General features: G+C 35.5%; 1 protein-coding gene across 2 annotated transcripts in view; it reads left to right on the top strand.

Annotated features, from left to right (window-relative positions):
• The first annotated feature begins 2,863 nt into the window (after window positions 1-2,863).
• Window positions 2,864-13,764, top strand: part of PIK3C3 (phosphatidylinositol 3-kinase catalytic subunit type 3) — a 130,151-nt gene continuing 119,250 nt past the window's right edge. Inside the window, exons 1-3 of one of the 2 annotated variants that reach the window (XM_023207638.1) lie at window positions 2,864-3,025; window positions 5,227-5,415; window positions 9,841-9,984. In XM_023207638.1, the coding sequence (XP_023063406.1) occupies window positions 2,958-3,025; window positions 5,227-5,415; window positions 9,841-9,984 (401 nt within the window). In that variant the 5' untranslated portion in view covers window positions 2,864-2,957. The remainder of the gene's footprint in view (window positions 3,026-5,226; window positions 5,416-9,840; window positions 9,985-13,764) is intronic. The other variant, XM_023207639.2, reaches the window with a different exon arrangement.

Below are 13,764 nucleotides of genomic sequence, written 5' to 3'. Positions count from 1 at the left end.
AGGAAGGAAGGAAGGAAGGAAGGAAGGAAGGAAGGAAGGAAGGAAGGGAAAGAGAGAAAGAAGGACAAAATTTAACAAAAGGAGCACAATCAACACATTTCTAAGCCATCACTAAAACTGGTTACTAGAATAATTAAAATAGAAATTGAAACAAGATGGCAAAAGAAGCACAAAGCCAAAACTGCAACTCCAAAGGAAAATTAAATATGGGATCATATAATAATCACTGGAATAGCCTACCACAACAGGAAAACACCTATTTCTATAAGTTATTTTTCTGCAGACAGGCCTCAGTGGACCCTTGCAATGCAAATTGTATCCCATAATTATAAGTTATATTTGTAAATATGTTATATTTATGATTTGTGAAAATCATATGGGAAGGAAAATAATTATTCCTGTCCTTTCAAAATAAGATGCCTAAGGCTTCCTTTTCTCTTATACAGATGGCCTTGTTAATTGAATTCTGATACTCACATCTACCAACCAACACTTCTCTGACTTATGGTACAAAAGGCATTGACAGTTTTGGTTTCCATAATACCTCTTTCCATGCTTCCATGACTTACCAAAATCTTGTTCCTTATTGGCACATTAGTTTTCCCTGATGTATTAACATATTTAATACAATTACAGTCAAGTTTTCTGAGATCCTTCCATAATACATTTTTAATGTTATTTTTTTCTCTTGATAATCTTTAAAAAGTTAAATCTGTCTTGGGTTCTGTGAATGAATATCTTGTAACTAAGTACTGACATTTGATTTTCATTCTTTTATCTGTGTTGTGTTTGCAACTGTTTTGGAAACAATCAGTATTACTTTAATTGTTATGAGATAATGAGAAAAGGACAAAGTCAGGCTTAAAAAGATGTGTTGTAGCCCAGATAAAGCGAGAATACATCATGGTGGTTATGCAAAAGAAGAGTTCATAGTTATTTGAATAGAAAAAAGGGGCTAGAAAAATGAATTGCCATGTGGAATACAGCAGTATAGATGTGCTGAATTTCAAAGAATCAGTCCTGTAAGAGTAGTCAACACTATATTCCATAATCATTTTGCAAGCAATAGAGTTTCTGTAAAAAGCCCACTAGCTATTATGTTAAGATTGCTAATTTGAAGTTTTTATATTTGTAAACTTGTTTGGTTGCATATGTATATAATATTATCTTAGGTTTATACATTAAATACCATTATATAGTGAAAGTAATTTATTCACCACTGGGATCAGATAATTTAGTCCTTTATACATAGTCAATATTTTATTCAAGATTGAGATTTCACATCAAATCTCACATTCATTGCTGGAGTTATGCCTTAAACAGAGCACTTGTGACAACAGTGTTACTGTTGAATGGCTCTGATAATTAGAAAGTTCAATTTGTATTGTTTGTTGAAATTACATTTCCTGTAAGTTCCAACCATTGGTGGCAGTTATTCTTAGGAACAAATCAAAGGTGCTCTCTTTTTGTTTAAACTTTAAGTTACAGGAGGATGACTATCATGTTTTTCTTTATTCTACTCAAATCCCTTTCTTGCTTCCATAAATATTTTTGAGAACTTATTTTGTGTAAAACATTGTGCATTAGGTATTTTTTCCCGTTTCCAGGTTAAACAGCTCCACACCTTTCACCCTTTCTTTGAAATATTTTTTTTCTAATCCCTCAACATTCTGATTACGCTAATTTGCATATACTCTAGTGATGTCCATCTTAAAATGCAGCACTTAGAAATAAAGACATAGCAATTTGGGAGGTCGAGGCAGGCAGATCACCGGAGATCAGGAGTTTGAGACTAGACTGGCCAACAAGGTGAAAACTCGTCTCTACTAAAAATACAAAAATTAGCCGGACTGGCTGGCGGGTGCCTGTAATTCCAGCTACTCGGAAGGCTGATGCAGGAGGATCACTTGAATCCGGGAGGTGGAGGTTGCAGTGAGCCGAAATCGAGCCAGCCTGGGCGACAATAGCAAAACTCCATCTCAAAAAGAAAAAAAAAAAAAAAAAAAAAAAAAAAAAAAGAAAGAAAAAAGAAATAAAGGCATAGAAGATGGAGTCTTTCATTCAATATCATCAGTAATAACCAATAAGTAGGAAGTATTAAACTCAGCCATGTATTAGACAGTGAGGGGGGCAAGACACAGAAGTAAATGGCACACTAGTCTTACCTTCCAAGAGTTTTCAATCTAATTGGAAGTGAATATTACAATTTTAGATTATAATAATGATAAAAATAAACATTTTAAGAGCTCACAGGGTTTAGAGATCTGTGTTCTAGAGTTATTACAGGAAGCCTCTAGGTTCTGACTTGGGTTAAGGCTTGAAACTACATTGAATTTGAATATTACCAGTTTAAACATGCACGCAAGTATTACGTCCAAAGTAGCATAAATATTGACAACACCAAACATGAAACCCAGATTTATTTGTTCTCTATTTAGTCCTTTCCCTATTGTTTAGAGCAGAAAGAGAAAATCCTTGCTTAAGATAGCAAATTAGTGCTACAATTTTGGGGAAGGCCACTGGAATTTAAACTTGGCAAAATTCCACTTTTTGTGCTTGTAACCTGTTTAGACGCCAGCCAGTGAAAGCTGTTGTAATTCTTTTTGAATTGAATTTTCTTTTGTATTGTTTTAGGTACAGCTCAAGCTCAAATGACAGCGTCTCTTTCTCTTTAAAAAAAAGTGCTGGCAAGACAGGAAAACTGGAATGTAATCAGAGAAGCCGTTTCCCGTATACATTTACCCTTAAGCAAGATGGTGGGCGCCTTGTGCACATGCGCAGAAGAGTTGTTTCGGCAGGGAGTTCCGCCGCGTCGGAACTCGTTCCAGGCTGGGATTGGAGGCGTGCTGGCGAGGGCGGAACCGGAAGTGCCTTGTTGTGGGGCTCAGCTGTTTCATTTCTGTTGTCTTTCCTGTACTTAAGTTTCAGCTATAGGTCGTACCTTCGCCGACGATGCGATGGGGGAAGCAGAGAAGTTTCACTACATCTACAGTTGTGACCTGGATATCAACGTCCAGCTTAAGATGTAAGAGAACCCTCGGGACAGGGAGTGGGATTGCTGGGGCGTAGGGGCGTGGGGGTAGGGGCTTGTTGGGAGTGAGAGGGAGAAAGTATGTGACTCGTCTCAAGGCCCAGACTGGGGGCGGCTGGGAGGGCTGTAGCCAGGGAGGCGCGAGAGAGTGGATCTTGGAGAGGGGCTTTGTTGGAAAAGGATTTAATACGTGGTCTCTGTGAGAAGCACAGCAGTAGGAATAGCCCTTAAGTTCCACTGTATTTTACAGTCTTTAAAGTTTTTGCTGTTCAGCCTTTTGAGAGTTTATTACTATTTTATTGTAAATTAAGAAATCGAGTCTCTTCGTAAGTAAGAGGACGATCTTTATTTTGGAACGGGGCTTGTAGGGTGGAATGAAGGCTTCAGAAATTATGGAGAGGTAGGCACAATCAGATGCAATAGTCGAGAATAAGATGAGCACATGGTGTATTAGCAGCACGGGAGGTGATAGAGGCCTAGGGTGAATCTTTGGGTAGTATGGCAGTGTTTAGTCAGGGAAGTTGGGAATAAGTCAAAGATGAGGGTGCCAGTTGCAAGGGTACCAAGAAGATAGGAGGAAAGAGTCGTTGCAGGAAAACTTTGGGGCACCACGGCTGAAGTAAAGGTCAGCAGCGTGATATCTTGAGATGAGGATAATGGAACTGATATAATGACGAGGGACGGACAAGACAGAGTTGGAAATTATGTCTCTTTTAAGGTGGTCATATAGAAGTGTTGTCGAAGCTATCACAAATTATTGACCACAGCATCATCCATAATTAATAAACATTTCTTGTGTATGTTCAGTTAATATTCAACAAATATGTGTTGGTCAAAGGCCTGCAGTAAGTGATAAATAAATTTTCTCAGTTGTCAGATGTACCTTTGAACGATCCTTTCATTTTATTTTCGGAAGTCCCTTATTCGCTGACAAATCCTTTACTTTTTAGTTTGTGGTGGTGGTAGTAAAAGTAATAGGTCAACAATCACGTTGTACCTTTGTATGATACTTTATACACCTATTTAAGGTATTTTCCATAGCATACACCACTAGTAGTTTATACAGGATCAGTATTGATAATGGGCTTTCCTTCAGCTTGATGTTCAGTATTTCTTGGATATACGAATACATTTTTTGAAATGTTTGAACATTAAAAATAGAGAAAAACCAAAAAGCCGGTCCTTTTTTTTTTTTTTTTTTTTGAGACAAGGTCTCGCTGTGTCGCCTTTCCCTTTGAGATGACGTTCTGCATCTTTTGCTCCAACTCTCATGCATTGTTCTGGATCATTTCAGACATCTATCTGGGGTACTAAGTCCCTTCCCCACGCCAGCCTAAGTACTCTTGAGACTCTGATTTATCTTGCTGTAATGGGAAGAATATTGGCTTTGGCCTCCCTGCCCTAGTGTTTATTCTCAGCTCTGTTACTTTGTGACTTTGGATAATGAGTTTAGTTTATAAGTCTCTGTTTCCTCATTTATAAAATGAGAATATGGTGAAAATTATGTAAGAAAGAAAATATAAAATTCCTGGCACAGTATCTGATGTAATCTTGATGTCTAAAAAATGTTCCTCCCTCTGATAGTATCCTGTGCATATCTTTTATGACTTACACCACTAGTTTTTAAAGAAATGATCAGACAGTGCATATGCATAGGAAAAAAAAATAATGGAAAGAGTATAATAAAAACATGCGGTTAAAAGTAAATTTTTCTCCCCGGAAGCAATGACTTAATATTTTATTGCAATACTGTATTGTTTATCTTTTCTTTCTTCTGGACTTCTGTGCCCATGATAGTAAATGTTTCCTGAAAGAACAGATGAATATGTGGTCAACTTGAAATGAAGAAAATGAAACCAAGGTCTAGAAAGCTGGTGACTTCTGGAGGGTAGATCAAGGGTTGGTGGCAGGGTTTAAAATTCAGAAGTATAAAATAGAGAAATGTGTTGATGAAGATAGGACTGATATTAGGTATGTTAGGATTTTAAGAAACCCTTACCGTATATAAAAATGACATTAATTGCATATACAGGAAAATGTTGTTTAAGTAGCATACCTTAACACAAAGGTAAACTCTTTTTATACTTATGCATATATACATGCTTAAAGCATATATGTACATGCTTAGTTCTTATGCATATATGTACATGCTTAAAAAATTCAAGTCTAAAACATTGTTGCTCTTGTGCTTTCAGAGGAAGCTTGGAAGGGAAGAGAGAACAAAAGAGTTATAAAGCTGTCCTAGAAGACCCAATGTTGAAGTTCTCAGGACTATACCAAGAGACATGCTCGGATCTTTATGTTACTTGTCAGGTTTTTGCAGAAGGGAAGCCTTTGGCCTTGCCAGTGAGAACATCCTACAAAGCGTTTAGTACAAGATGGAAGTAAGTTTTTTTCTGGCTTATGGTATGTTCCAGACTGTTCTTACCTTTCTTTATGGATGCTGCCAGTATAATTTAGTAGAATTATAGAAGAGTTTCTTAATACCTATAGGCATTGATCAAATCATTTGAAGTAGAAACATACTCAGATAAAGTACTATGCATATCAGTATTATAACTGCAGTTGAAATGGAAATAGATTTATGTTTGTATTTAGCATATTGACATTTTAATAAGCACTTGATTGATTTACATGACCAAACACATCTGTGGCATTTTACCATCTTGTGCTCTTGAACGCATAAATACTTCTGGATAGTCTGAAATATTGTCCAACCTGATGTTTGGAGCTCAGATCTTCAGAAATAGCTCTGTTGCCATCTGTTCAGTTAAAATTTTTATTATTATTTTACATATGAAACTAATTTATTTAGATTCATGGTTTATTCAGCATGATACATTAGCAAAACATTGTCAAGATGCAGGGTAAATGTGATGAACATGAAGTTCCTGTTTTTTCAGAAGAGTATTGTGGATCTTTAATATGACTTCTTGACACTTCTTATTTGATAGACTATATAGTGCAGTTCTGATGTTTGATGAGTGAGTGTTATTCAGCACTCTGGTAGGCTCAGTGCAGGATACACAGGCTGTATGCTTTTAAGGAAAGCGTATTCCTTGGGAGACAGGATGTGACCACATGGACAGCCAGCCTGTGCCATAGAGGGTTCAACCCTGTGTGTCCCAGGTGTCACCAAGTGTGGCTGGAAAGGGTTTTCAGAGAGCAGAAGCCTGAACTCTGGTGATCTGGCTATGTCAAAACCAAATATTTTAATGGTGTAATTTCTTCAGTATTTTGTGGAGAGAGATCTGTCTGTCTATCTAGTCTATCTGTATTTCTATATATATCTGATATAACTGTGTGTATATGTGTGTATATAGAGAGAGAGATGTGTGTATGTAGATATACACACACATGTAAAAAATATGTCTCTAGGCTGGGCGCGGTGGCTCAAGCCTGTAATCCCAGCACTTTGGGAGGCCGAGACGGGCGGATCACGAGGTCAGGAGATCAAGACCATCCTGGCTAACCCGGTGAAACCTCGTCTCTACTAAAAATACAAAAACTAGCTGGGTGAGGCCACGGGCGCCTGTAGTCCCAGCTACTCGGGAGGCTGAGGCAGGAGAATGGCGTAAACCCGGGAGGCGGAGCTTGCAGTGAGCTGAGATCTGGCCACTGCACTCCAGCCCGGGCGACGAGACTCTGACTCAAAAAAAAAAAAAAAAAAAATCTCTATATACTTAATACTTCTTATTCTGGAAAATTTTAAACCTATAAACATAGAATAATACAGTGAACACCTACGTTCTGTTATATACCTACTGTTAACTCATGGCCAATCTTATATTCTCACCATTTTGAAACAAATCTCAAACGTTATAACAACTTAACTGTAAATATTTCTGTATATCTGTTTTTAAAGCATAACTATAGTACCATCATCATCACATCTAAAACAATGGAGCAGAATTCTTTAATTGTATCAGAGATTCTTAAACTGGAATCAGGAAGTATTCAAACCCCTGAAGGTGTATGCAGAATTTTGTGTCTTCTGTATTTTTTCAAGGACAGAGCTCAAAGCTTTAATTAGATGTTTGAGGTCACCTATTACTCACAAAAGAGTTAAAACAAATTTAGGTCTAGAAAGCCAAAAACATTTTGGTGAGGAAAAATGTATGGTGGGTTTTGTTGCATGACTTGACAAAAAAGGATATTACAGCAAAAGCAAATTCTCAATTAAAAGATTAAGGTTTTCTCCTCCTCCTCCCTTTTGCCAACTCTTCTCTGCATTAGTTTTTATATTATATATTTGCAAGAATATGAAAACTCCCATGTTTGATCTCTAAAAGTTTGAATTTTTAAAATTTGTAGTTTTTAAATTGTGAAAGTACTTAATAAGGAAAGTACTCTAAAATTATTTAAAACTACTTTCAAATTAAAATGTCTAAGCTATGTAGACAATAGATTTAGAAAAACACTTTATTTTGGGTAAAATACCATGAGAATAGACTTTTTAAAAAAATACTGTCTGGGTGGATCACCTGAGGTCAGGTGTTCAGGACCAGCCTGGCCAACATGGTAAAACCCCCTCTCTACTAAAAATACCAAAATTAGCTGGGCTTGGTGGTAGGCACCTGTAATCCCAGCTACTTGGGAGGCTGAGGCAGGAGAATCGCTGGAACCCAGGAGGCAGAGGTTGCAGTGAGCCGAGATTGAGCACCTGCACTCCAGCCTGGGCAACGGAACGAGGCTCTGTCTCAAAAATAAAAATAAAATAAAATAAAGTAAAAAAAATAGTCTTTAGGAGACTAAGAGAAAACATTTGCACATTTTATACATCCTACTCTTTAGTGTTCAAAAGTTGAATTTATTGGTAGTTCATCAAAACAAAAATTGCTATCCTAAAATGAATGGAGGTAAAAACTTTAAATAGTCCTTATTCTTTGTAAGTATTTGCTTAAAAGAGATACTGTATAAACCTTGGAAAGAATAAATTAGATCATAAAGGGATCTCTTGCTGTCCAAATTTTTGCATTCCTTAGTTCAGATTGTGTTTTAGGGCCAGTATGAGATTCCAAATTATTTAAATCTGTTTGATTTCTGACTTTCTGATAGTGAGTTGTGAGAGTTGTAATAATGAGGAACTCATTCAAAATTTATTCAAGTCTATCATATCATGTCCTGTTTTGTCCTACACTAAGAGATCCCATGAGGGACACTTGTACTTTCTTTAATTACACTTAAGGTAAATTCTCATCTTTAGGTGTATGTACTGCAAATTTCTAAGTTTTTTCTTATGTGAATATTATTCTTCAGGGAAGTAGTTTACATTTTTAAGAACACTTATATTTCACATTGTCTCATAAAGGTTTTGAAAATGGCTTTAGAAAGACATATTAATACAATCTAATTCAAAAATTACAAAGTTAGGATTTGAAAGTATTTTAGTCAGATTCGAGTGCTAGCACAGTGGTATGCGGTGGTGGGGGTACTTGGTGGGGATTGGACCATCCAGATTTAGACTTTGCAATCTTGTGATGTTTTGATTGTTGCCAGGTGAATGTAATCTTAAGGTTAATGAGGGCTAGCAGATGGGATAGGGATGATGCATGAAGAGGAAGAAAACAAAGTGGTGTCCAAAATATATACCTTTTTGGTGTCTGACTAGATTTTTCTATAACTTCTAGAATATCTGGAGCAGTTTTCAAAGTTTTTAGCTGAAGAATTTTTTTTTTTTTGACATGGAGTCTCACTCTGTCGCCAGGCTGGAGAGCAGGGGCATGATCTTGGCTCACTGCAATCTCTGCCCCCTGGGTTCAAGCGATTTTCCTGCCTCACCCTCCCAAGTAGCTGGGACTACAGGCGTGCCAACATGCCCGGGTAATTTTTTTTTGTATTTTTAGTAGAAACGGGGGTTTCACCATGTTGGCCAAGCTGGTCTCGAACTCCTGACTTCAAGTGATCTGCCTGCCTCGGCCTTCCAAAGTAGCATCATTTTTTTTTTTCCAAAAGAACTCTTCTACAGAAGCCTAGTATATAAAACAGATTAAGTGCAGTTGCTTTTATTGAAAGAGGTGTTGTTGCCTAGTGTTGGATAGCAAAAGGTTTGAGACAAATGATTAGTTGGTCATTGGTATTGTCTCATTGTCATTAAAGGACAGAATACAGAAAAAGAAATTTCACAATATTTTCCAAAAAGAAATTGCTTATTGTTGTCTTTAACTTTAGGTGGTGTGTGGTTTATTCATTGGCAAAAGATGGCACTGCTTAGTGTTTTTCTTTTTAGCCTGCCCTACCATGTGGCTAGTAATTAAACAATTTCATTTAGTTGTTTGAGCCTATCTGTAGTAGATACTGGCTTTCTTAAGCATGTGATTTTTTTAAAAAAGTATTTCATAGAAGAAAAGGATTTAGTAACTCTTTTTCTTGAAATTGATAGCCATCCCTAATTTATATGGCGTATATAAATGATTTGTTGTTTAAGTTTTTGGAAATTTTGTTAAATGTTTTATCAATATAGATGTATTTAACATAGTCTAGGATATGTCCCTTAGATAATAACTTTGAATGAACAGAATAATTTTGAGTAAACAGAAATAGAACTCTATGTGTCTGCTAGGGAATAGTTTGTATAATGTTGGCACAGTATTCTTTTGGAATTTAAAAGCCAGCTTGTCTTGAAGAGGGTTGAAATTATCGAATACAGTGTGAAGTTTAAATGTATAAGAAAATTTACATAAATATATAGAGGGTTATATATACACATACACACATGTTTATTCATCTACGTGCATACATACACACACATATATATACACACACATGCATATATATATTTCTGATTTATGTTAACTTTATTTCCATAGCTGGAACGAATGGCTGAAACTACCGGTAAAATACCCTGACCTGCCCAGGAATGCCCAAGTGGCCCTCACCATATGGGATGTGTATGGACCTGGAAAAGCGGTGCCTGTAGGAGGAACAACGGTTTCGCTCTTTGGAAAATACGGGTAAGCATTCTCTTGGTCTCATCTGTAGGAGTGTAGCTGCTTTCTGACCCTTTTCTTTTTCAGAATGAGGGAAGGCTTTAATAGTTTATGCCCAGGCTCCAGTGTAAACCAGTTAGGTACATATGATTTGATCATTCCTTATACTGAATTTAGCCTGTATTTCCTATAGGATATACAGATAGATAAAGAAATACAATTTATATTGCTCTACTGTTGGTGATTGTTAATGTGATTTCTGCTAGAAAATAGAAGTCATTGGGAAATAGAACCTTGCTTTTGGGGAAAAGTGAGTTTGACGTATACTATAACTGCTTTGTTGTAGGGTTTATCTACTTTTTTATAATATTGACAGAAAGGATGAAAAACAGGATTGAAAAGCATTCATTTGCTAATGATGGTAATGATTGTGATAGAAAAGATAATTCAGTTTTTGAAACATGTACAAATACTAAATGTTTATTGTAAAAAAAAAAAAAAAAAAAAAAAATCCCACAGTTCCAAAGGATATTTTCGCTATATCCTTTTTCTTCAGGGACAGAAGACTCAGTCTATCTTTAGAGAATTTGTGACATTCTATTGTTATTCTATATTTACTAATTGGAATTTTTCACTAAAGAACTTGGTCCTTCATCAAGTATTTAGTTAGTTCATATAGGAAAGACAGATAAATGTTTAGTTTTCTTTTCCCTTTACCAATTTCAAGACTAATGAGTTTGTGCCCTAGTAACTTGTAAAGGTGGTAATTGATGGCTTTTGTGCATTCTGTTTTTCATATGTTTCAGTCCATTGCTGTCTTTACTCTTTATAATGCTCAAAAAATCCCATTTTTGGTCAGTAGGAGCTCCTTCAAGTAGACCCTATGTCCTTTGGACAGTACACTAGTAGTGATTGGTAGCTTCTTTGCTTTGTGGTAGACAAGTTTTTCCAGGATCATTTGGTAATTTTCTGCTCCAGACCTGGAATCTCTGAAAGAAGTTCTGGTTCCTTTCAGTGTGAAATGGTATAGATCTTAATCTGTCTGGATATTATAAATGTCTTAATTTTTGTCTACTTTAAAGTTAAAAAATGTTATTTAATTTTTACATCATTAAGGATGAGGAGGATCGTATTTTGGAGTGTTTATTGACTATTTGTGTTTATGTTTCCATGAATTGCTTTTTGATATACTTTGTCCTTTATAGAAATTGTGATATAATTCACATACCATAAAATTCTTTGCTTTTTTTTTTTTTTTTTTTTGAGTTGTTGTTTTCTTATTGATATATAAGGAGTCTTTGTAGATGAATGAAATTAGCCTGTTGTGGGTTATGTTACAAATACTGCTTTTCTGGTTTGGCTTGTTCTTTTGACTTAGTATGTATTTGTTTGCTCTTCATGGATTTTAAATTGTTATCTTGAAGCTATCAGTTTTTAGTTTTTGGGTTGTGAATTTAATGTTTTAGAAAGTTCCCATTTAAGATTCTTTAAAATGCTTTCTTCTGTTATGCTTTTATTCCTTTACATTAAAATCTTTGATTTATCTAAAATTACTATTGTGAAAGGAGTGATATAGTGAGAATAGCTTTTTAGAGAAAACCAAAACAAATGGTTTGAATATTTGTCCCTATTATTAAATAAGCCATCTTATCCAGCTATTAAATAAGCCATCTTATCCAGCTATTTTAAAATAGCATCCTTATATACTCAATTCATCTTGTGTTGAAGTCTAACAGAGGAATTTTAGTGTATAGTGCTATAGTGGTTAGAAAAGCAAGTTGTAGATTATCTGGCTTCAAATCTTGGCTTCTTTGCTTAGTATCTCTGTATCCTTGGGCAAATTACTTAATCTTATGCCTCAATGTCTTCATATGTTAAATGAAAGAACAATAGTATCCCCTCATTGAGTAGTTTATGATTGTTACATTACTAAATACATTTAATGGTCCTGATAAATATTATATCATATATGTATGTATTGAATAAATATTAAAATGACCTCAATAAATATTAGGTATCATTTCTGGGCTATTCTGTCAGTTAGGATAGTGTTATAAAATGTTTAAATATTAGATAGGGATAATTCTTATTAGTCTTTCTTTTAAAATATTTCCAGGTTTGTTTTGGCAGATAAATTTTAATATTATTTTCTCAGTTAAACTCACTGTTATTTTGTTAGAAAATCTTACTGAATTATATATGTTAATTAAAGAGAGAATTGATGCCTTTATAATATAAAACTTTTCTATCCAGGAATAGAGTGTGTCGGAAAGGCTTCTGAGCTCATCAGTGAAATCTAGATGTAATCCCATTTGGAATAGCTTGGTTGCTTACTAATACCTAGGTAGTTTAGTTTAATGTGGCTATTAAAGAGATATTTGTTATTAAAATGCACACAGGAAAAATAATTTCGATATAGTCTGAAACATTGTAACTTTCAGTTTTAAAATGTACTTCTTGATAAAATAGCAGCAATGGACATATTACAGCAGAATGGACATATTACTGAATCAGTATTGTTTCTTTTACAGAGTATTTACCCCTTATTTTTTGTTACTAGAGAGGGGCTTGTTTGCAACAGAGAAGAAAAAGAAAAATGTACAGCTCTTTTTAGTGGCTAAATGTTTTTGAGAAATAACCAGACGTTCTTCTTAGTTTTTCCTCCCAGATTCATCACAAGTGGTTTACCTTCTGGAATATCAATAGGAAATTCTCTCATAAAAACACCTCTGTTAGTACTTGTGCATTTTAGAGGACTTTAGGATCTAGTTTCAGGGGATTTTCTGAGGAGGATGTAGTTGTGGGACAATTGAAATGTCCACAGATGCAGTGAAATGACCTGCCTACATCTAAACAAACTCTCAGATTGATTTTTGGTACTGTTTTGTTTGGCTTCCGGCACTTTTTTTTTAAAGTACTACGTTAAATCAGTAGTAATCAACCTGTGTTTAAGAATCATCTGGGAAGCCTATGAGAAAAGCATCTTCCTGGGTTCTCACTAACTCAGTGTGTCTATGGTAGGGCCCAAGAATCAGCATTTTAAACAATCTTCCTGAGTGATTTTGTGAAAGGGAGCCTATGGACCACATTTTGAGAAGCACTGAACTGACCTTTGGGTTAGTAATTTATTAATATGACTTATACGTACATTCATGTGTTCCTCTTCTTTACTCCTTCCCTTGGAGCCCACTTTATTTGTAATTCTGTGTATATCCCAGTGAAAGGAAAATTCCTTTACCTCCCATCCAAACCAAGCTGCCAGCGTGCTTAAAAGATAAATCAGTAGCACTTGTTCTACTTTAAAAAAGTCATTAAACCCCAAGGATTTCTATAAAGGGAGCAGTAGCAGTAAGTGAGTGGTTACTTAAATTTGTTTTCTGCCATTAACTAAAATAAGACTTTGAATCTTGGAAAGTCATCTGTTTTCTCTTAACTCTAACTGGAAAATAGGTCATCCTACTCCTTCATGTCCCGAACACATCAGATGCCCAATATGAATGAAACCTGTTAGAGAGAAGCACTGATTGCGTGAAATTATCTCACTTAGAGCTTGATTTCTCCAACTTGAGTCATTTACTTATCACTTTTAGAATTCCATTCATATCTCTTTACTAAGTGTATTATCCTTTTTTTTTTTTTTTGAGATAGATTCTCACTCTGTTGCCCTGCTGTGGTACGATCTCTGCTCACTGCAATCTCCACCTCCTGGGTTCAAGCGATTCTCCTTCCTCAGCCTCCTGAGTAGCTGGGATTATAGGCACCTGCCACCATGCCCAGCTAATTTTTGTATTTTTGGTAGAGGTA

The sequence above is a fragment of the Piliocolobus tephrosceles genome, chromosome 18, assembly GCF_002776525.5.
Source record: "Piliocolobus tephrosceles isolate RC106 chromosome 18, ASM277652v3, whole genome shotgun sequence".
NCBI lineage: Eukaryota > Metazoa > Chordata > Mammalia > Primates > Cercopithecidae > Piliocolobus > Piliocolobus tephrosceles.
Note: the sequence above shows the minus strand (reverse complement) of the source record. Positions and strands in the feature narration are given on the sequence as shown.